This window comes from Mytilus galloprovincialis, chromosome 5 (genome assembly GCF_965363235.1).
Source record: "Mytilus galloprovincialis chromosome 5, xbMytGall1.hap1.1, whole genome shotgun sequence".
Taxonomy (NCBI): Eukaryota; Metazoa; Mollusca; class Bivalvia; order Mytilida; family Mytilidae; genus Mytilus; species Mytilus galloprovincialis.
The window spans coordinates 102,450,703-102,476,890 of NC_134842.1; the positions used below are offsets into that span (position 1 = coordinate 102,450,703).

General features: G+C 32.9%; 1 protein-coding gene across 2 annotated transcripts; it reads right to left on the bottom strand.

The window, feature by feature from the left end:
- Nucleotides 1-542: 542 nt before the first annotated feature.
- LOC143076916 (3 beta-hydroxysteroid dehydrogenase/Delta 5-->4-isomerase type 4-like) lies at nt 543-20,205 on the bottom strand. Of its 2 annotated transcripts, none has more exons than XM_076252813.1 (5): nt 20,072-20,205; nt 16,834-16,986; nt 4,593-4,757; nt 2,175-2,390; nt 543-1,329 (listed from the first exon to the last, which is right to left on the bottom strand). In XM_076252813.1, exons 2-5 carry the CDS (start codon nt 16,967-16,969, stop codon nt 770-772), a joined length of 1,077 nt encoding a protein of 358 aa, XP_076108928.1. In that variant the 5' UTR covers nt 16,970-16,986; nt 20,072-20,205; the 3' UTR covers nt 543-769. The 2 variants fall into 2 exon arrangements, with proteins under 2 accessions (XP_076108928.1, XP_076108929.1); XM_076252814.1 differs by having other exon boundaries at nt 16,834-16,974; nt 20,072-20,154.
- Between the last annotated feature and the right edge of the window lie 5,983 nt (nt 20,206-26,188).

The following is a 26,188-nucleotide window of genomic DNA, read 5'->3' on the forward strand; positions in this document are numbered from 1 at the left end:
ATTTTAAATATTCCTACGCATTTTCATGGATATTGATTTTTATTGGAGCATAAAATACAAGTTTGATCACCGATTAATTTTAACTGTCAATCAAAATTATTGAAATCCTAATAAAACAAATATTTAATGTAATTGTGATATATGTTATATTCGGATTTATTCCGTCCTCGGATGATTCAATTGCATACCGTACGAATGTCTAATAATTATATGCATTATTTATGATTCTGGTGCAGAGCAAGTTATTCCGTAAGGCGAGTGTGGAATGATATTAATATAAAATCGTAGTTTTCACCAATTTCCTATTACATGGTATTCTTTCATCTCTAATGGTGAGATTCTAATAAAAAAGCAAGATTTTAAAAAATTTAAGTAACTTCCAGTGCCTTTTAGTATAATTTGTATATGCACTTCTTACAATAATTCATAAAGTATGGCACAAACAAAAAAGTGTTATCAGTCCTTCTGGCTAAAGTTAATGTTTAGTCGATCAGCGAGTCAAGGGTCTGGACTTTCTACCGCGACAACCTTGTATAAGCTTCATTGGCGATCCTTAGATTGCACTAGTATACATTTCTTAAACATTTTTTTACACATTGAATAGAATACTTTGTTGTTTTTTTTTTTTAAAATATCATTCTTAGATTTCCAGAAGGATTTCATTCGCAAAATCGCAAGGATTTCTGTGGAGTCAGTATAGGGTCTATTGAGTTAATGTCTTTCAATAGTTCATGATGCAAGTTGGCTCAAGTCTTCAGAGGCATTTCAGTTATTTGTTCAGCACGCTGTTATAATAAAAGTTTGAATTGTTGATAGAAGATTCAAGGTTATATATTGGTTTGTATCCAAGGATTCGATTGGCTTTCTCATAAGTCACGTGAAAGGTTTTATTCAGGAAGCGTATTCCTTCTATGTTGAAGTATGTGTTTACTTTTTTCCACGGTCTTATTAAGCCCATCACAATTTGCACAATAATAACGAGGATCAACACCAGCCATAATGGAATATACCACGAGGAAAACGAATGTCCTGTTCCATCTAGGTAAGGTTGCAACAAACTTGGTAAGGTCTGTAGAGGGGTGTCGTCTGCAGCATAGAAATATTCTCCACCTATATCTACACCTTTGCGCATGACGTCCAGTGCCTTGACGAACATCATTGCTACATTACCGACGTACGACACTTGAATTTCAGCTTCCATTTTACCGAGCTTTGGAATACGTGGTATTAGAGTACCCTTCACATGCACCACGTACTGGTATACAAGGTTGATGTCTAATTCTCCATACATTGCTAATGGCAGTATAGCACATGTCTTTAGCTCTTTTCCTGGATTAAAAGTACAGAAGTATACGTAATAAAAGGAATTTATATTTTGTTAAAGACTTTGTTAGAAAAAGAGGGCCGAAAGATACCAGAGGGACAATCAAACTCATAAATCGAAAATAAACGGACAACGCCAAGGCGAAAAAAGAAAAATACAAACATACAAACAATAGTACACAAAACACAAAGTAGTACGAACCCCTATCAAAAAATGTGGGTGCTCTCAGAAAGTGGACTCTATCGTCTTTAACAATGACTCTAACCAAGATATGTTATTATATAAACAAGAATCTTTTTTTAATATTTATATTTCACATTGTAAAACAAACATTTGTCAATTAGACAAGTATACATTATTGTTACGGGACCCGCCGAAGCCCGCCTCCGAGTGTGGGATTTTCTCGCTGCGTCGAAGACCCACTGGTGGTTTTGGACTGGTCGGGTTGTTGTTGGCATTCCCTAATTCCATTTTCAATTCTATTTCCCTTATATCATGTATATGAAACGTAAAGAATGTAGACGACATGGTTTGTAGAAAACATCGTACGTTTTAATAATACGATCTCATTATTTCGTTATTGAGGAAAAGTCAAACAACAAAACAACAAAAGAACCAAATAGCAAAAAAATAAATATTAATTACGAGTACTAGTAATTTAAACCCGTACGAATAAGCATGTAGAAAAAATTTAATTCTATAACAAAATTACAATTGCTTCATGTTATATTTATGAAGTATATCATTTTGTCGACATTAATCGGGTTGTTGTCTCTTTTGCACATTATTCTCAATTTCCTTTTGTTGACATTTGTAGTTTTCACGATTGTTAAATTATAATTATATTTACCATTCTTCAAAATGTCTCCGTTGGCGCCGAGTACCATATTCTGAGCTTTAAGCTTTGTCTTGGCATACTTTTCAAACATAAACTTATGTGGTATAGGTACTGTTGTCTCCGTTCCCTTCTTGACTTCATCATGCCCAACATAAATTGAAATAGAACTGCAGTATATAAGAATCGGAACACTGTTGGCTTTACATGCCTCTAATACTACCTCCGTGCCTAAAACATTATACGAAAATAAATCGTTTGTAACTTTCAACCTATACTTTAAATATAGTTTTGTCAATAGAAAGATCTTCTCACAACGTATACATTTTCAAGTTCATAAACAAGATGATTTTTGTGAGGTAAAACTTAGGTTAATCAAGCCTAATGCCTAGGTGACATGCGACTGTTTGGTCGAATTAATTTTGGCAAAGTCATACAATTTCATTATGCTTGAAGGTTGTGTAATCCTAAGTAGATGAAAACAGGGTACTTGTATAGTTTATGACGATAAAAAATCCGGAGAAAGGGATTTATTTCATTTTCCCTTTGTATTTATACCTAGTTTTCTGTTCTATGGCACAAGGCGTAAAGCTCACAACAATCAATGAAGATTGCGCAAAAATTCATATTCAAAATACCAATTTCAGTACGCACGATGTTTATTTTTAGAATAAAGATAACCACGCACGCTCAGCACTCAAAGTTAAGAAATCAAATTAACAAGCTTTAAAACAACGCCAATGTAGAAGAAATAGAATTTTAAAGTCAAATCTTCTTCAGAAACTCAAACCTAGCTTTAGAAATTTAGTATTGTTAAATAATGTATAAATGTTCCCAAAAAGTAGAAAAATTCCGCATTAGTATCATTTTCAAGAAAGCCGTGGTGTAGTGGTTAGTGCATCAGACTACTAACACAAGGGTTCCTGGTTTGATCCCCATTTCGTGGAGAAAATTTCAGGGACTGAATTTTCGGCTCTCTCTTGGCACCATTTGCGATAATGGTCTTGAGGAAATGAAGATAGTCCGTCGGAAGTGAACGATAAATTACTGATCCGTGTTAAGAGAGAGTCATGTCTCTTTCACGTTAAAGACATCCTTGTAGATTTCGAAAAAATAGCAGGCTAATGTCGCTACAAGGGAGAACTCGCACCTGCAAAGTGGAAAGGGGTTAATATAAGTTGCAATAACTTGTTTCCCACTCCACTATCAATAAATAGGTTTAAACTAGTATCATACAAACAGTAGTTACATGACTGATTGACTTACGATCCACAAATACTCTTTGAACTTAATTGGAAGATTTAGTCAATGCTAATCAATGCATGCATGTCAGACGTTATAAAAAGGAAGATGTGGTATGATTGCCAATGAGACAACTATCCACAAAAGACCAAAACGACACAGACATCAACAACTATAGGTCACCGTACGGCCTTCAACAATGAGCAAAGCCCACACCGCATAGTCAGCCATAAAAGGCCCCGATAAGACAATGTAAAACAATTCAAACGAGAAAACTAACGGCCTTATTTATGTAAAAAAAAAAAAAAAAAGAGCGAAAACAAATATGTAACAATAAACAAACGACAACCACTGAATTACAGGCTCCTGACTTGGGTTAGGCACATACATAAATAATGTGGCGGGGTTAAACATGTTAGCTGGATCCCAACCCTCCCCTAACCCGGGACAGTGTTATGTGTTCTATGTTTTCTCCAGACAACACAGTCATACGACGTGTTACTTAACTTGTAACTTATGTTCTCATTTTTTTATTTCAAAATGCCACTTATTTTGTTTATATATGTCAGTCGTGTTACTTGTTCATTTTTTGTCTTTCCATACAGTACATAAACTAACACGTACATGTATAACTTTACGTGTTACAGTATATGTATTTGCATTTTTGTTTCTGAAGTGCCACCTATCATGATAATAAGGCAGACGTGTTTCATGTTCTATGTTTTCAAGTATAAACTACGGCGAGTAATTTTACTCGTACTTGCTTGTATGTTTTAAAATTTATTTTATTTTATTATGATCAAAAATATATTCTTTTATGTATTTTGAAATAAGGAAGATATAAATTTTAATTGGTTTATTTATCAGTGTGTTGTGCCATTTTCATCACTTAGTCTATTAGTTAATTTGAGGCGGTCAGTTTTTATGAGTCGATGAAGGCGAAATGTCCGCAGAGACCCACAGGGAAACTAAATTATAAATTGTCTTCGTCAATTAAGATTTGAGTCGAACGTGCAGGAATCGAACTCACAACCTAAATATTTACAGGCTAGTAACACAGCAGTTGGACTACTTAGACCACGCTAGACCGATATATAGTCCCCCCCCCCCCCCCTTTTACATAAAATTCTGGATCCGCCACAGATATTAATTAATAGGGTTTTTTTTTCTTTCTTAAAAATAGTACTTTACCTTTAACGTTAACTTCTTGTAAAGCCTTTTCATTAGGAAACAATGTTGAATCGACTAGTGAGGCTATATGGAGAACAGCATCTGCTCCTTTACACGCTTCACGTACAAGGTTCTTGTTAGTGATACTTCCGATGAAAGAGCGAACTGGGAAAGATTCTTTATATTCTGAAAAGAAGATTTGATTTTGTGAAGAATTGTGTGAAGTGGAATACAACAATTGTTAGTGGTTGCCATTGTAGAATTATAATACCGTGGAAAGTCGAGAAAGCACAAGAGAGATTGATTGATTGATTTGTGGTTAACGCCACTCTCAGTACTGTGAGCTACATTTTGTATTTTGTGACGATCAGTTTGTATTGATTGAGGAATCTGGAGTGTCAATTATTTCAAAGATAGAAAGAAGGGTTATATTTAAAAGTTCTACGGTAAAAAAAATGTCTGTCATCCTGAGCTTTAAAATTGTAATCTTATGGACTCTGAATATTATTTACGTCAATCTTAATCATATGAACATGCACGTGCCTACAAACTAAAGATAACTGCATATTTATAACAATTTTTCAATAACAAAAACACGGTCATTGGTACATTGAAATATATTTATCATCATTTATATATAAATATACTAAATAAATAAATGATTTGGAAAATACATTGAAGGTATAAAAAGTCATGAGAATTCCGAATGCAATTAGGTTATATCCGGGCACTCTGGTTCTAAACCTTGGTTCCATCTCGGTTTTCTGGTTCTGAACCTTGGTTCTTTGGTTCGAAACCATGGTAACTGGTTCAACATTCGGGTTGTTTGGTTAAGGCAACCCAACTTCTTGGTTCCATCTGGGTTCTATTCTAGAACATTCTAATGTTCCCGTTGAACATAACAGAAGATAACAGCAAGTCTCCGAATAAAAAGGTAAAGTAGGTCAAAGACGCTAAAATTAGTTTATAACATTAAACATTTTAGCATCGACGGTAAAGGAAGCTATAAGGTACTTATCTTCTCATTTTAATTATTTTGATAAGGAAACTAGATAAAAATAAAGCATCGTATAGATTTTTAAAACAAACCGAAGTATACAGTACATCGAACATCTTTTTATTTAATTCAGTCATGCTGTTTTCTTTTTTTTTTCCATTACTCATCCCTTATTTACGTAAATATGTCTAGACAGTGGCGGATCCAGAACTTTTCCTAAGGGGGCCCGCTTCATTCATGCTTCAATGATTCCCTATATAATCAACCAAATTTTTCCCACGAAGGACCCCACCAAACCCCCCCCCCCCCCCCTGGATCCGCTCTTGGTTCCATCTTAGTTCTATTCTAGATCATTCTAATGTTCCCGTTGAACATAACAGAAGATAACCGCAAGTCTCCGAATAAAAAGGTAAAGTAGGTCAAAGACGCTAAAATTATTTTATAACATTAAACATTTTAGCATCGACGGTAAAGGAAGCTATAAGGTATTTATCTTCTCATTTTAATTATTTTGATAAGGAAACTATATAAAAATAAAGCATCGTATAGATTTTTAAAACAAACCGAAGTATACAGTACATCGAACATCTTTTTATTTAATTCAGTCATGCTGTTTTCTTTTTTGTTCCTTTACTCATCCCTTATTTACGTAAATATGTCTACACAGTGGCGGATCCAGAACTTTTCTTAAGGGGGCCCGCTTCATTCATGCTTCAATGATTCCCTATATAATCAACCAAATTTCCCCCACAAAGGGTTTGGGGGACGCCCCCTGGATCCACCTATGCTAGAAGTTTTAAAACCACCCAATTAGGACATGTTGTTTATATGGCTAACGATATGTGCATCTAGCCACTTGACCAGTTGACGACTTGCATATATATTTGATTACACATTTATTATCAAGTTCGACTGAATTTTATTTAATGGATTTTTAATAATGTCAGATTTGAAAGAAATACATGTGAAGTATATGTTAGAAATCTTTTTGTTCAAAACAGAATATTAAAAGACATATAAAGGAAAGTTATGATCAATAAGTTGGTAAGCTTTAATTAGTTGGAAAAAAAGTTATAAATATAATAAAATGTATAATTATGTACAATAAATTTGTCAAATTTGATACTCATTCAGTCGTTGTGAAGGGGATGTATATAATCATTCGGCCAAAAATAAAGAAATCAAGATTAAGATTGAATATTATTTTTATAATAAAATTAATTGTACATGTGTTAATGACAGTGCTAGTGGGATGTGTATCACCAGCACAATAGTAAGAACTTCTGTGTTGGCGCCATGATTTAGGAACATAAAGAGTTACACTAGTCCGTCTGTCCCGAATGTCCCATAAAAACGGGTTCTGCTCTTCTTACTTTAGTTTGCCTCAATCAAATACTTCAAAACCTAAACACAATATATAAAAGGAGCTGATGCATGAGTGCCAATGAGAACTCTCCACAAGAGACTAAATGACACAGAAATTAACAATTATACAATGTAGCCTAGGTCACCAACACGGTCTTCAACAATGGGCAAGGTTCATACCGCAAAGTCAGCCTTTAAAGGCACCGACATGACAATGTAAAACAATTCAAACGAGAAAACAAACGGTATAAGTTATGTACAAAAAATAAACGAAAAACAAGATAGGCACGTGCATATAAAATAAGGCGGGGTTAAAAATGTTAGCGGGATCCCAACCCTCCCCCGTATGTGGCATGAGTGCCAATAAGAACTCTCCACAAAAGACCAGATCACACAAACACTAACAACTATGAGTCATATGCAGCTTTCAACAATGAGCAAAGTCAATACCGCATATAGTCAGCAATAAAAGGCACTGAAATGACATTGTAAAACAATATCCAAACGAGAAAATAAACGAACAAATTTATGTACAAAAAATGAACGAAAAACAAGTATGTAACACATAAAAAACGACATTCATTGAATTACAGGCTCCTGACTTACCACAAGCACATACATACCGAATAAGGCGAGTTGAACATGTAAGCGGGATCCCCACCTCAACACAAAATCAAATTTGAAATTTTTAAGTATCACTTTTACCGTTCAAGAGTTATCATGTCCCTTTAAAAAAATATAAAAAGTGCTGACTCTTTCGTTTCCTTTGTTTTAAATAAGTCTGACTCAATCAAATGTTATGAACCTTATACGCGATTCACATTACCCCATACCACAGATCTGTAAAGCTCAATATTGGGTCACGATGGCGTCACTGTTCATGTTTTTTTAGATGTTAAAAGTTGTGGTACGAGTACCAATGATACAAATGTCAACCCGGAGCCTTGAGATAGGAAAACTGCTAAATCTATTGTTTCCGTTCTTTAACTTTAATTTGCCTCAGCCAAATGTTTTGAAACTTATTCACAATGCTTATGGTCACAAAACGGTCAAATTACGCGAATCCTGCATCTATATGTGGAAGTTTACTCATTTTTAGCTCACCTGACCTGAAAGGTCAAGTGAGCTTTTCTCATCACTTGGCGTCCGTCGTCCGTCGTCCTGTGTCCGTCGTCCTGCGTCCGTCGTCCGGCGTCTGTAAACTTTTACAAAAATCTTCTCCTCTGAAACTACTTGGCCAAATTCTACCAAACTTGGCCACAATCATCCTTGGGATATCTAGTTTAAAAAATGTGTGGCGTGACCCGTCAAACCAACCAAGATGGCCGCCATGGCTAAAAATAGAACATAGGGGTAAAATGCAGTTTTTGGCTTATAACTCAAAAACCAAAGCATTTAGAGCAAATCTGACATGGGTAAAATTGTTAATCAGGTGAAGATCTATCTGCCCTGAAATTTTCAGACGAATCGGATAACCTGTTGTTGGGTTGCTGCCCCTGAAATGGTTATTTTAAGGAAATTTTGCAGTTTTTGGTTATTATCTTGAATACTATTATAGATAGAGATAAACTGTAAACAGCAATAATGTTCAGCAGAGTAGGACCTACAAATAAGTCAACATGACCAAAATTGCCAGTCGACCCCTTAAGGAGTTATTGCCCTTTATAGTCAATTTTTAACAACTTTTCATCATTTTTTGTAACTTTTCTAAAAATCTTCTTTTCTAAAACTACTTTGCCAAATTTAATCAAACTTGGCAATAATTATCATTGTGGTTTATAGTTTAAAAAATGTGTCCGATGACCCAGCCTACCAAACAAAATGGCCGACATGGCTAAAATTAGAACATAGAGGTAAAATGCAGTTTTTGCTTTATATCTTTGAAACCAAGACATTTAGGGCAAATCTTTCAAGATTTTAATGTCCATCAGAATAAGATATATCCCCTCACAAATTTTCAGTTGAATCGGACAACCTGTTGTTGGGTTGCTGCCCTTAAATTGGTTATTTTAAGAAAATTTTGCAGTTTTTGGTTATTATCTTGAATACTATTATAGATAGAGATAAACTGTAAACAGCAATAATGTTCAGCAAAGTAAGATCTACAAATAAGTCAGCATGATCAAAATTGTTAGAGGACCCCCTAGAGTCAATATTAAACAACTTTTCCTCATTTTTGTAACTTGTATAAAAATCTTTTCTAAAACTACTTGGCCAAATTTAACCAAACTTGGCCACAATCATAATACTAGGGTATCTATTTTTAAAAAGAGTGTCTAATGACCCCGCCTACCAACAAAGATGGCCGACATCAGTAAACACATTAACAGGTGAGCAACACAGGCTCTTGAGAGCCTCTAGTTTCACAAGCAGGGGCATCTGTGATTAATAGACATATTCTACATTTATTTCAGTAATCAGCTTATTTTCTTCCATTGAATTCTTTTTTAAATAAACTGAACTTGCACATTTTTTTTCAGGATCTCGGTGCAGTTTGGTAACAGACAGTGATATCAAGTTAAATGTGACCAACTTAACAAAGTGTTTCACTAGATTGAGCTCTCTGTCTAAGTGTACTTTAATGGTTCTTAGCATTGAGTTCAGTTTATTGATATGCGTATACCTTCTGTGTGAATTTTTATGATGTAAAAGCAGACTATCCATACCTACATGTCCATGAAATGAAATCTAAGGTAAAATGATTGAAACATTTTGCATTATCTATCACAGCTGGCAGAACATGATGCTACTGAAGCAGTAAATTTTCTTACTTGATATTCACGGAAATTAAAGGATTTAGTTTCATTTGAACCAAACATTCTAAAAAATTGAGAATGGAAATGTGGAATGTGTAAAAGAGACAGTAACAATGTCAAAAGAGCAGAAAGCAGTCAAAGGCCATTTATGAGTCATCATAGCTGACTATGCGGTATGGGCTTTGCTCATTGTTGAAGGCCATACGGTGACCTATAGTTGTTAAAGTCTGTTTCATTTTGGTCTTTTGTGGATAGTTGTCTCATTGGCAACCATACCACATCTTCTTTTTTATATCTTCAACAAAGCGAGAAAATCCCTCTTCCAAAGTCGGGCTCTTAACAAAATGTGTACCAGTTCAAACTTCAAATTATAAAATCAACTTACAATTAAAAATATACAAGACTAACAAAAACCAGAGACTCCTGACTTGACGTCAAGGTAATCATACCAAGAGACACATCCAATATGCAAAGGTCAAGAGTCAAAAAGTCATAGTCTGGTCAAGAGATTCTTGTGAAAAAAAAAGGATTTTGGTAAAAGGGTCATTGTGGTACACTAAACTAACAATATATCTTATGTATCTAATATATCTTAGAAGATGTGGTACGAATGCCAACCATACAGTTAATTTTCCATTTAATTCAAACAAAATATACAAGTTTTACATTGAGGGCAAAGGTCAAGCTCACATGAAGTTTCTCGTGCCAATAGACTCATATAGAAAACCTAGGGCAGAGACAGAAACACAAGACATATAATAACTAAACTCAATTGAATGGAACTTGTATTGCAGGTCACTACAATTGCCTTCAACAAAGAATATAAACTCTCGCAACAAAGCAAGATTAACCCCGTCTTTCACTGAAGTTTGAGCAGGATTCTTTGCAACGATTATCTTAACATAATTGAGAATCGAGTCGTGCAGTTATGTCAAGAAATTAAAACGGTAAGATTAAACATTAAAACAGTAAAAACTAGCCTAAGGGTTTACCATTAATTTTTAACCCAACCATATGATAGTACTATGGTAAACTTATGGATACACATGATACAGTCATGAAATTGAATATTTGAAATAGTACGACCAGAACAATACAAGACAGAGTTGTAAACAAAAGAAAGTAATGATGCATATCGAATTTTTAATTCCAAGGCACAAATTAGGAACCGTAGTTTTCATTCAATTTATTTATCTAAAATGTACGCTTGGGTTAAACAATGGAAATTAACACTGTATATTTATATAAACGATCAATCTTGTAACAAGTTAAATAAATAATTGTCTGGGGTAAAGTTGATTGATATAACATAATATGTCTCACTTAATTACAGTTATCTTGTTTATTGTTTACCTGTCTGGGTACAAGTATATATGTACTGAAATAATACAAATATTTGTAGATTAAATTAACTTTCTAACGCATGCGTAATCAGCACGTAACCCACTAAAAAACTTTTTATAAATTTCGAAATATTCAGATAAAAAAATTGGATTTTGAAATACATATTTCATTTTTTTTTAGTTTGTCCATTTTGTCAATTATATTTGGATTTTACATTTTGGTCTTGATCGTATATGATGTCCGATGTCCTAGATATCGTCAAACTTATTTTGTCAATGAAAAACATTTGATCTATTTAACGGACAAATCATTTAGTGATGAAATCTTTCATAAATGTTCATCAAATATAGTAGTAAATAATTTATATAAACAAGAATGTGTGTCAAAAGGACATCATATTGAACATATGTATTGTGTTTCAAGGTGATGTGACCACAATACAATAAACTACTAAGGCAGCAACCCCCCCAGAAAATCAAATGGTTGCTGCCTAAAGTGCCTTGAACCAAAGCCTTAACCTGATACGAGAAGAATGTAGTAATAGACAGACGCCCAGACTGAAAGCAAATAACAACTTTCATATCGCAGGCGATAACTAGAAATAAAGATAGCGCGTTCCATAATTATGAAGAGGGAAATAATTATTGGACAAACAATATTATAATCAGGTGTCATAATCACGAGGTCATAATAATGAAAGAGGGGGAATACATTTTTTTTCTTTCAAAAAAGATGGTTTAAGAAGAACGTATCCAAAGAACATAATGTCTACCAGTACAATCGAATATAAGCATGTTTTGCGAACTGTGATTTCTGAGTCAACATTAATTCATTATGATACAACAACGGGTTTTCCGCAAATGAATAGTCCTAGATATGTCCTAATTCTTTCCCGACATACCTTTCCGGTTTAAAAGGTAGTACCTGTTGAAAGGTACAAGTGTATAAATGTCATAAGTTTGATACATTATCGGTCTGATCTATGATACTTATGTACCATACATATTAAGTTATATTGATATTACAGTAAAGTACTATTTAATAGTAACTAATTTCATTTAACCCAAAGTTTAACATTCTTAAGTTTTAGCTGCTTCGGTTTTTCTTTTAAAACTTCTTTAGTCATTATAGATTAAGCGTTTTATTTGGCAAGGACTTTAAAGCTTTATATCTTGACTGGGTTTTTTTTTCTTTATTTCTCTTTCTAACCGGATGAAAATAATTGGACATGGCGTTTAAAAAGCGTTATTAACTATTGGTTTAAATTTGAGTCTCTGCCAACTTTTAAGCATTTTCAGGAAAATTCTGAATTTCCGACCACAATATTTAAATATTGGACATCGTTAATGAAAAGTGTACATAAAATTAGCGTATTGACTTCATTTGAGTCTCAGTCGTTGTCCGTAGCCACATTATGGAAATACTCTGTGTTCATTGTTAAAGTCAGTATGGTGACTTACATAATGTATTGTTGCATATACCTTTCTCATTTGTCTATGGTGAATGACTGTCTCATTCATACCACATCTTTTTTTTTATTATATATATAATGTCAATTTAAAGAAACCTGACGGAAATAACTTTTATTTTTGTTGGATGTTACATGTAGTCTGATTGCATATGACATTAAGATGCATATGTACATGTATGTGCAATAAGGAAATAATAATTGGTTTTCAATCGAAATATCTGAGTTTCTTGTGACGTATATTACTCATCAATATTATATTGATTTATTGTGTCTATATACCATATATAGACTGTGTTAAATATTTGTTTTTCGTTCATTGATTTGTCCATAAATTATCCCGCTAAGTTTCTCGTTTCAAATGTTTCAAATTTTTATTTTCGAGGCCTATTATAGCTGATGGTTTTCGCTCATTTTTGAAGGCCGTACGCTAACCTATAGATGTTTATTTATATGTCATTTGTTCTCTTGTGAAGAGTTTCATACCAAGCATACCAATTGGCAATCATACCACATTTTTTGTTAATTAATGAACGTTTCTAGTATATGATTGTCCAGTGGAAAGCATTTCAGGTATATCTTCATATTGACTTTCATTTATATAACTTGACCATTTTAATATTTTTACTCTTTATTGTGTTCGTTCCACTATATAGTTTAACTTTATTTTTCAAGTATATTTTTTTACCGTCCAGTGGAAGTATTTCTTGCGTAAATTCATTTATACTTTCATTTATTTAAATTTAAATCATGATCATTTCAAATTTCGCAAATTTAAATTTCTATATCTGAACATGGCATTTTTTTCTGTATTATGCATGAATCCCATTCTGATTGTTTGCTTACCGTCCAGTGGAAAGTGTTTCTTGTAAAAAATCATATATATAGATATACAGGTCAAACGTCAACACAGCGATTACTTTATAACAATGAACAAAACAGCCTTCAAGTATCATCATACACTGGTTAATGGACACATGTTATAAATAATAATAATCTCTTATTGTCATATAAATAAAACATGATACTTGTGACACATACAGCAACAAACAATAAACTGATATGAAAACACATAAAAATTAGAATATGTGGAATGATTGCCAATGAGACAACTCTTTACAAGAGATCAAATGACACAGACATTAACAACTATAGGTCACCATACGGCCATCAATGATGTACACCAACTGTTGGTGTTAGTTTTTGATTTGATTGATATTTTTTTTAATATCCGAATTCACCAATAACTCCAGTGCTAGCAATGAATTATATTTCATGATTGATATTTCGAGGAGGTATATCTTCCAGAAAAACTTAAGCACAATTTACATAGCTTCTGCGAGGCACTAGCTAAAACAAATCTTATTGATTTAATAAAAAATATGTGAGAAACTAAAAAGGTTAACATTCACTTATATTCCTTTTTCGTTTTATTAAAAAGGGGGTGTGTAGTAAGTATGGTATGTACATTTGTAATATGCTTTTCAGAAGATTTTACATTTTCTAAATTTTCTATCAGATACATATTTCGTACTTCTGTCAAGTAGATTAATTTGAAAATGAAACAACTTTGGACTGAGCTGTATTAATTTGTCATTTGTAATTATTCAAATACACTACAAACTAGGAATAGAAATGTTCAAATGAGGTCAGAATAAGCCAGCATTTTCAAAAATTAAAGCCACACACGCACAGGTTATGTATACGTTTCCGGTTTTGATTTGACACGATCGTGCTAAGCGACTTATCTTTTTAATTGTGAAAGACCGCGTAATGATAATTTTTTTTCTTTTTTTTTCGTGTGTTTTTTTTTCTCCTTGACGAAAACAAATTCTCCTTTCATTCGAATGAAAAGTGTCCACGAAGTGATCCATAGTAAATTAATTAGTCAATTTACTTTAAAAATTTCCGATCCTTCGACCTCCGTTGTCAGATACGAAGATTGTCAAGACAAATGCACGTGACAAATATATATTATGTATATTGTATATTGTCTTCTATACATGTGACTGATAAATAATTGCACAAGTCAAGGTTAACCTATAGTTATGCAATGTGAAATATAAAGTAGGATAATCATCTTTTCATTGATAATATTTCATAATAATTACATTAGAATCCTCAATTTTGATTGGCTGATAACAATTGCGAGGCATTCCAATATTCTATTTTATTTCCGTATGCGATACAACATGTATGACTACGCGTGCTATCCATGACAATGCTAAAATATTGCATTGAAATACAAACTAAATCCTTCATATAACTAAGTCTATGTATTTAATCGTTGTGGCATAACAATGTATAATTATAAGAATTGAATGGTTCGTTTTATAATTTCAAATGGTAGTATAAAAACGTTGATCGTGCGTACATTTGTAAAAGAATGCGCGCTACTTACAATTTTGCTTCGGTCAAAGCTTTTATACCCCAATACAATTATCAAAAGAAGCATTAAATTCTTAGGTAATGGAAAGATTTATTGATATGGTATCGAATTGATAAAAAAAAAATCAGCATAAACGAGACTATATGATATGACTGACAATGAGACAACTCTCCATTAGAGAAGAAATTACCCAGAAGAAATTAGCAAATATAGCTAGGTTAGCCTTTAAAAATGTACAAACGTCATATCACATGGCAAGCTATAAAAAGTCACGAAAGAAAAAAACAATCAAACGAAAACACTGACAGCCTGGGTTAAGTATAAAACAATAAACGGAAAACGAATACGATATATAGTAACACACGACTACTACTGAATCAAAGCCCCTGACTTGGAACGAGGTGTTGCGGAATTCAAAAAAATTGCGGAGGCCCAAACATATGACAATCTTGTACTTCCTTTTTGTTGGCAATAAGATTACCAGTTGGAACCGGTCTTCTCTAGATATAGGAAGATGTGGTGTGAGTGCCAATGAGACAACTCTCCATTCAAATAACAATTTAAAAAAGTAAACCATTATAGGTAAATGTACGGCCTTCAATACATATTGTGATTCGTAATATGCATACATGTACATGTAGAATGTGCATTCGAAATATTAAAAATAAAAAAATGAAATTAAATGTTTGAATGATTTATTGTAATAATATTTAATTTGTATGTAGTAGATGTTATTAATTGTGTTGTTTGGGGGAATTTTAGGAATACAGGTGACCTGAAAGTGTGCTTTAAATCTATTGATCACTCTTCAGTTGAATGTATGGCAAATCTAGATCTTATATTTTATAATTTTCAGTATTATTAGTTTTAGGCATGCAAATACAAGTTTCTTAAAAGTGTGAATTGTACTGGACTCTATTTTAACTAATCGAAAACATGTTCCTCACGAGAATTCAAGTTACAACTGGTTGCCACATGAATGTTAAAATTGCAACCAAAAGCCCGACAATGGTTATCTGAACTTTATGACAAAAGGGTAATGTATGGTAAACTCTCTTATAGACAGACTGAGTGCTGATAAAAATGGCAAGGTGTTATGAATGTGTAAACTCCAGATGTGGTATTAAAGTGAATGTAACCAACTGTATGCAACTAAATTGTTTACTCTTTATATTCGTTTTTGTCTTTGTATGTATGGTGTAAATGTACAAGCAGATAACAACATTAGTCTTCATAGTGATCAAAATCAGTACATGCACAAAACAAAAGGTAAAGAAACAGCGCTTTGTATCATTCTCAAAGTCGCTGTGAGGCCTTCAATACGGAACAGACAACTCTTACCTCATTGGAAGTTTAAGACGGCAACTAGCATATAAATATATAAGTCCACTGTATTTTGACACCTTTACAAACATTCGAATTTATACTCAAATCTAAGCCATGATAAAATTAAATAGTCCACATTTGTTGAATAAAATTGAGAATGGAACTGGAAAATGTGTCAAAGAGAAAACAACCCGACCAAAGAGCAAAATAACAGCCAAAGGACTCCAATGGGTCTTGAACATAGCGAGACAATCCTGCACTCAGAGTTATGCCTCAGTTAGATCCTAAACAAAATGTGTATCAGTTCAGTGAAAATAAGCGTCAAAAGACTCATCCTAAACTCCAGAACATATAAATGATCTCAAATGAGAATAAAAAACCCCAATGCCTTTTGTAGCTGACTAGGTGGTGTTGGCTTTGCATATATGTTAAAGGCCATACGGTGACCTATAGCTGTTAATTTCTGTGTCATTTGGTCTCTTGTGAAGGTTTTTTTTTCATTTGAAATCATAACACATCTTCCTTTTTTTTTTTTTAAATCAGACAAACAAAGGCTATAGGCTCCTGACTTGAGACAGGCACAAAGATGCGGCTAGGTTAAACGTGTATGTACTTACCAAGCTTTTTCCTAAACGGAACGAGGTCTAAAACACGTATTTCTTTTAGGTTGGAGGAATGAAGCTGTAGATGTTTGATCACATGTTGGCCGAGGAATCCACTTCCACCCGTAACTAATATAACAGTAGAAGACATCTTGTCTGCAACAAATACTGAAAGCAAAATATATTTTTGTCGTTAAAGTTAACGTACCTTGAGTGATTTGGTCAGCGCAGATACCGCTTGGGAACTATGAAAATAAAATTTCTATTTTGAACGATTTTTAATTCGTTTTAACGTATATATGCTAAAGAAATCGAATAAAAATAAACTTCTGTATAACACACGTGCAATAAAATTTGTTTTAAAGTATTTTAGAAGTTGCAATCGTGAACTGAACTGTCCACTTAAAGAAAGAAATCTTACGAAATAACCAATGATTTTTAAATATCTTTAATCCATAATTTCCCTGGAAACATTTTAGTTTCAATTATTGAAGGAAATTCCTCCAAGGGTAATTTGGACATCGAAAAAAAGTAATATTGACTGTCCATATGGACAGGAAAAAGGGTGTTGGGTTTGATTGTGCAAGGTTTATCATTACGAAACTACAACTGATCGAAATGGGAACGTTAAGACGGAATTTCGTCTCTGGCCATTTCAAAAACCCTTTGGGGCATTTTAGATGCCTTGCTTCAAGGCAATTTGTACTCCAAAACTCAAAATGTTATTTAGACAAGTGACGGGTTTAAATTCGCGCCCTATATCTCGATCAACCCTAAGTGCAAAATCTATAATTTTATTGGTAAATGTATGATTGTCCTAAATGTTAATGAAATTTTTGCAACTGGACATTTATCAAACAACAGTAAATTGATCCTTGAAATTATTTTGTTTAATTGATATTTATTCAAATCTATTAATAGACATGTATAGAAAATTCTATAGTATTACATAACAGCGACTAGTCACTTATGCAAATTCCTCTCTTACGTTTAAATGTTTTACTGTTTTAATTTTTATGTATGTATGATTCAATATATCTAAAGTCATCGTAATTGATCTACACTGTCACAAGTTAAACCATATTTGAGACAGGAGACGTTATTTATATTAATAAGGTTATGAATATGTACTTTAAAAAAATACTTATTCACTAATTGTACTAATTGTTAATTAATAGCATGCAAAATTAACCAGCAAGAAATTAAAATTTAAAACATGATGGTAAAGAAATATATGTTTTTTTTTAAATAGTGAAACTACATTAATCTTTTTAACGACAACAATAAAACATATCTGTACATTTCAATTAAGATAAATAATTAAATTAAGCATGGTGTTAACAAGCTTAAGTGTTTAAAACTTTAACATGTTTAATGTAAATAGATATAAAAAGATGTGGTATGAGTGCCAATGAGACAACTCTCCATCCAAGTCACAATTTATAAAAGTAAGCCAGTATAGGTTGAAGCACGGTCTTCAATACGGAGCCCTGGCTCACATCGAACAGTAAGTTATAAAGGGCCCCAAAAATTACTATTGTAAAACAATTTAAACGGGAACACCAACGGTCTAATATATATAAGAAACGAAGTACGAGAGACACTTATGGACTAAATCATCAAACGACTACTACTGATTATCAAATTCCTGACTAAGGACAGGTGCAAACAATCGCAGCGGGTTTAAGCGTTTTAATGGTACCAAACCTTCACCTTTTCCTCATATACATTATATATTCGGTCAAAAGCTCCTTAGAACTTGTGTTGCTTATTTGTACTTATGCCGAATCAAAATAAAGTTTTCTTATCTTATCCTATTCTCAAACAATAGTGTAACAATCCAACATAGAAAGACACACTATACAATATCAATTGAAATCAAAAGACATATGGCATATTAACACAAGCGAACATACACAGAACGGATACATTTGATTTATGAAACGATGTAGATACAAAATAAAAAAAATAAGGGACGAATAATTAAAGTAATAGTATTATACCGCTGTGACATGTTATACAATTTTAGAAAAAATAACGGTCAGCATAAATGTATCTAGTAATTATCGGTGCAATTAAACATATATATTAAGACGAGGAGGGGTATTTTCGAAAAACAAAAACATTTTTTTTTTAATTTCCTTCGACTTGCGGCTCGTAAAATTTAACCTTCGCTATACTGGTATTTTTTTTCTCAAAGATATCTCTTGAATATGGTCCATGTATATCTCTTAGGAGATAACTGTATTGTATTTTAAGCTCCGACGGCATCAATTGGGGATTTGATGGTCGCAAATTAAGTTTACTGGCGACGCGTTAGCGGAGACAGTAAACGGGTATTTGCGACCATCAAATCCCAAATTGATGCCGTCGGAGCTTAAAATACAATATTGTTATCTCCATTCTAATGAAACTGACAGAAAACGACGTTAAAACATGTATTTAAAATCTGTCATATGCCGTCTGCGCTTGCGTGTACGTCCGATAGCATCAATTGTGAATTGATGCCATGTAAGAAAGTGACGTTATCCAATCAAAATGAACGTTATAAACGTTGTTGCATTAGAATTGAATATGGTACATGTATATCTCTTGAATATGGTACAATTTCCCTTCATCACAAATAACCCTACTTATTCTATTAATTGCAGATTTTTTCTGTAAATTCTTTAAGCTGTTTATTAATAAATCCTTTAAGACCACTACTGTTTCTAAACATATTAATCGAAAGGACATTTTTTTTAGTTTTTTTTCTTAAAGTTGTAAAGATTCCAACTTAAGGTCCCTTTGTTTTCATTTTTGTATATATAAAAAATAGAAATGAAACACCTGCACCACATATCGGATAATAATATGACTATGCGGTATGGGTTTTGCTCATTGTTGAAGGCCGTTCGGTTAACAGCTTCTATGTCATTTGGTATTTTGTGGATCCAGAGATTTACCTCATTGGCAATTATACCACATCTTCTCATGTCAATTATTAAACCACATTTTCTTTAAGCAATTATACCACATCTTCTTATGACAATTATTAAACCACATTTTCTTATAGCAATTATACCACATCTTCTTATGTCAATTATTAAACTACATTTTCTTATAGCAATTATACCACATCTTCTCATGTCAATTATTAAACTACATTTTCTTATAGCAATTATACCACATCTTCTTATGACAATTATACCACATCTTCTTATTTTTATAAAAATATAAGTTTCTTAACTGATAATAAATCGTAAACACTTACGAGGTTAGTAAAGAGCTCCAACGATAGAAAAATCAGTACGAGTGCCTATGCTTACAGAACTACTTATACCGTACCGTGAAATATTATACAAAACTGACAAATTTCAGTTTATTATTCAATGATATAGGGTCCATTAGATAACGCCGATGATATCTTGTGACCAATGGTTATTTGATAAATTCGGTTACATTGTACTGGATTCATCTATCAGAGGCTAATTGAAATAACGTTTATTTACTACGTTAATTAGGTCTTTCCACTTTTCTGTGGAAAGCCTATTGTATTTGTTCTGATTATTTTTTTTTTTTTTTTTTTTTCTTCCGCCTAATTTTGTTCTTGCGATAAACATTTGTTTCGCAATATGTCGCTTAGATATTTGGTATATGATATCGAACAGTTTATGCGCTTTTGAAATTTACCCTGGGTAAACGAATACTTTTCTTTGTAGGAGTTATCTCCCCAAACACTGTTTTCCTTGTTAGCGCAACTCCTTCGCAACCGTAAAATATTATGACAAATTTATTTTACAAAATTACTCGTTATATCCTTCACATGATTTGTCCTATTTTGACCGAAGCGATATGAACGCTCCATATGAGAGTTATTTCCCCTTATGCATTTGTTATAAGTGATATGCATTTCTATCTTGTAAACCATAAGTGCTAGAGACCTAGGATCTTTTGATTTGAGGTCCTTGGTCCAAAAAAATGAAAATTAGGTCAAGGTCAAAGGTCAAGGTCATATTTGAGATTTTCATATGTCTTTGATTTCCCTATAATTCTTAAATGGTTATAGATACAGAAAATTTAAGCAGTGAAAAATGTTAAGGACTTCAAGGGGCAACTTTGTTACATTATGACTATATTGGTTTTACCATTGTGTAAGGGACATAATCCCCATTGATGGTTTATATAAAGCCATTATTAGACAAAACTCTTAAACAAAATGACCTTGACCCATAGGGTCTTCTGCAATGACATTGTGAAGAAATGACCTTGACAAAGGTCACAAGGTCAAAGGTCAAGGTCATGTACATATGTGATTTGGGGCACTACTTGAAGAGTTTTATGTGTGTTTGCCTACCAACCAACCAACCAACCAACCAAACAACCAACCAACCAACCAACCAACCAACCAACCAACTAACTAATCAATCAATCAATCAATCAATCAATCAATCAATCAATCAATCATGATCATGATCAATCAATCATGTATCCGTCTCATGTGTTTAATATACGGTCCAAGATCTTCTTTGTTTCCTTTTCGCTGTTTCAATTGACCCTATCCAACGTGTTTAATCAACCAAGCAACCAAGCAACCAACCAACTAATCAATCAATCAATCAATCAAGTAATCAATCAATCATGATCATGATCAATCAATCATGTTTCATGAAAAATTGAAATTTAATATTGTTCTTGCGTCACTTCTGAAAAAAAATCAACATGTACTCTGAAACTACAAGTACAATCGACCTCAAAATTTGCAGTCAGCAGGGCATACATGTACTTAAAGTTTATAAAAAAACTTGGTGCAGATATCTCTCAAAGCTTTTCCTAGAGAAAAGAAATGGCAATGCCGTAAAAATCGTTTGCAAGGTCCGTAAATCTCAGTAAAAACCTACAATAAAATGTCCGCTCCGAGATTGAAATACTAATCTGTGTTACAAACAGGTGCTGAAAAATGTACAATATCAGAAAATAATCAATAAATGTGTTTTAAAGTTACACCGGATCAATTAAATCCAAAACATGCACTGCCCGTGAACTGTGATCCAAATGTCAATTTCCTACAATGACAAAAGAAATTACATTGTGTTTATTCCGTCTCTATACATGTTGTCTGTTCACAGTCCCCACCTAAAAAGAAATAAAAAGACTAACTTTTCGTTATTATAAACCCGTGTCACGTGATGTGGCGCGCGCGCTGTACCTAAAATAAAAGAAAAACTTTCCAAACTAAACATGAAACTTCTCCGGTAACAATAATATAGACCCCATACAGAAACAAACAAACAAACAAACAAACAAACAAACAAACAAACAAACCCCCAAATTCAATTAATTTTAAAGGGGGAAAGACCGCCTACAATTGCTTTTTTAAAGCAATTGATTTATATTTTTAATTATTATTGTATAAGGTGTAATGACGAGTGTTAAGTTGTACTAAAACAATCTAGTATACAGGATGCAATAATCAGATTTATTATGTACTTTGTTCATTTTTGATATATTTACTTATTACTAAACAGAATTAATAAAATGTATATATACCGAATATTATGTCCTGTTAAATAATTGTTTCAAACTTAATTACAATTGATGGCATTGGGTTGATTTCTGCTTTTTGATTGGGTTGTCTTCTTATTTCAATTTTCAATTTTATAATATATATACATATATATATTCTTTTAAACATTGCAATGTAATCACTACTGTGTGTTTTTGGCCTTGTAAACAGCGCAATGGTCTATATTAATGTTACGACTGTTGAATCCAGATTTTATAATTTGTCGTCAGCTGACCTATCCATATCAATGTACCGAAACCCCGATACTTATAGCACTACCCAGCACTGCTGTTTCAATCCCCGTACATATCAATGTACCGAAACCCCGACACTTATAGCACTTATAAGTGTCGGGGTTTCGGTACATTGATATGTACGGGGATTGAAACAGCAGTGCTGGGTATTTTAATAGGTATAAAAAAACTCACACACATTGATAACACAAACTTGCATATAATTGTGAAAACATTAATGGTTTCATATTTTTTCTTCACACGATAAAGACAAAGGTAAATTTGTTCACCTTATTGCACCTACTGTTAGCTTGATTTTACTTCTTTGGTTGCTCTTACTTGACCGAATACCAGAATGTCCTACCATAGGATAGGTCAGCTGTCGACAAATTATAAAATCTGGATTCAACAGTCGTAACATGTATAGCATTAATACTAATTTCACATCTGAATGTTTTTTGTGTTTTATGTTTTTTTTTTCTCTAAATGTGTTGATGGTAAAATCTTTTGCTTTTGCTGATGGCAAACTCAACATGCCATACACACGGAACGATAAAGGGGACAATATGATGCGCTTGTCTATTATTTAAATTATGTTGCCTTTTTGATATTTTTTCTTGTTGCTTATCCATTTATGGGCAACACACGTTTTATTTGATTAATATAATTACATATACTGTGTGGTTTATTCCGGGTTTGTGAGTTGAACGATTATACAAAAAACGCAACCCTTTCAAAAACACAAACAAGACAAAACGGACGATCCATGATTCGTGTCATAAACAACTTAAATATCGTTGATTTATTTATGTAATCGTGTATGTATTTGTTGCAAATATAAAATTTCCAGGAAAATATGACTTCACTACATGTAAAGTATAATATGTCGTGTCCTTGATGTTATATAATTTCATGAAATTGTGTTTCTTTGAAGTATTATATAGTTTTGTCAGATATATTTTAACGTGCATTCACCGAACAATTTTGTACAGATAACAGACATACCCATACATGTAGATTTAATTGTGAATGAGACAGCGACCCAACGACACATGCTCCAAAAGAGTGTAGCGTTTAGTCATTCATTAAAAGCCCGAGTTTTGTTTGGTTCCTGTTGCTCAGCCTTTGGTTATCAATTTTGTGTTTTGTTGTTTGTCTGTTTGGCTCTTTAATTTTTTTTTCAGCAATAGTGTTACAAGCATTAGCCTTTCAAAAAGGGCTAGTCGACTCTTAGCTGATGAAAATTGAAAGTGCTCTCGCTTTGTAGATTTATTCATTTACTAGTCAGAATAGCCACGTGCATCAATCAACAAATTTTACCACACACGTGAGGTCACACGCTATGAAGTAGTATATATCGTTTAACGTTGTTGTTTACGAAACTCTAGAAGATTCGACTATTTATAGATAAAAGTTACCTGTGTACCAACATCATGATTATGCATGATTAATGACCAGGCAAAATCTAATTGCTAAAACAGAGAGGACAAATCCGATACTCTACGGAATTGAAGGACATTTACTAGGTTTGGATTGTCCTAACCAATCAATAAACTTTGATTATTCACGTCTCTTAATATCTTCCAATCAGGTAGCAAGAAAAATTCACACACTGACTGTCCATCGTTTAATTCTTAATATCGACTCCTAGGAGTCGATAATCAGTTTATCTTTTATTTATGAGTTTGGATGTTCCTTTGGAATCCTTCGTCTATTTTTTTAAACAAAGAGTTCGTAATGAACAAAGGGTAATGCATCGCTGGATTTCTTTGCATGATCACATAAACATAACATTCAAATAATTGTCAATGATCTCTCGTGAACATTTTTTGTACAAAATAATTTACAACTTACGACGAAATACTACATGTATATCTATATAAAATCAATTAGTTTGAGACTGGTGATTTATTGATATTGAATGTTCTGATCACTACTTCTACATGTAGCAGGTCTTACACGTAAATCTTGATTGTTTTATGAGTGTGAAAAAAAACCCACTTTCAATTAAGTTCTTTGAATACCGAAAATGCATCTTACGGAAGAATGTAAGGATTCTATTGGCTTGTTTATGACGAAGAGCACAATTATAATTAATACAAATATTGAATCTCTTCTAGGAAATATTGGCCGACATTAATAATCCTGCATACTAGTAAATCAAACTATATGTATGCCAAAAGCTTAGAACATATCTTTCAATGAAAGTGTCTAGCATATCTGAAAATTTTCTAAAACTTTAAATTATGCACATTTGATTGAATATGTCCAACAAGCAAGCGATTGATTTTTCTTTCAAAAAAACGAAAGCAACACGGGTTAAATTTGGGTGAGAGAGTCGAAACCTTAGAATCTTTACAATTACAAAACTTAGATACAAACACTTGGATCTGGAAAATATTCTAATAAGTCATGTCAGTTACGAGGTACTGACTACTGAAATGATGATACATACGGGGACGGTTAGGTATCGACACAGCGCTGTGAAACTTTTTCATTTTTTTGCATAATTCCGGCAAATTATTTATTTAAGTCAAAGGATTTGAATAAATTCAATATCCCAGATGATTGTAACAAATATCCCTGAGGATTATAATTAATCATAAACCAGAGGATTGGATTACATAACCCAGAGGATTGGAATAAATGTCCCAGAGGATTATGATTAATAAATCGAGGATTGTACTAACTATTACATAGGATTCAATTTGGAATAAATATCCAAGAATATTAGAATAAATTCCAGAGAAATGGAATAAATGACCTAGAGGACAGGAATGCATATCCAAAAGAATTGGGATAATTATCCCCGATTCAATTTGGAATAAATATCCTGGAGCATTGTGATAAATATCGCGGAGCATTGTGATAAATATCCCAGCGAAATATAATCAAATCTAAGGACTGGAATAATTATCCCAGAAATTTAGAATACATATTCTAGATGATTAGAATACATATTCTAGATGATTAGAATACATTTAACATAGGATTGAAATAAATATCCCAGAGGATGGGAACAAATCCCATCTAATACACTTGACATTTCTACGAGGATGACACGATGATTCCTCCTGACCATGTAAGTACTGTGTATATAAAACATTTGTTTGTACTTTCAATAATGACAGAGATGATTATAATTTGATGAATATTGATCTCTAAGTCGACATAGAATTGTTACAAGGGATCTTAACTTATAGAGAGCGTGGCATTCTCTCTTTAAGAGGCTATAGAGTTTTAGTCCTAATTCTGACCGGAGGTGGCTGCATGCGGACCATTTAGTTTAGTGTCGGTCAATACTGCAAGCGTCTGTATCAGATGAATACTCACAGTGTTCATCGTGTTTAAATATTCACAATAACTTTACATAAACAATACAGAAAAGAGGGTATACCGTGTTCATAGTCAATACTAACACGATACGGGAATATTCAAGAAGTTATCATTAGAATTTTGAAGTCTGCACTTTATTGGTACAATATCTTGCGGTAGTTGAGTCCCAAATGTATACCACCAACATATTATGTGCTATCTTAAACTTTTCTCAAAGATAAATAACACAGATAAAAATCAATAAAACAACCCTAAA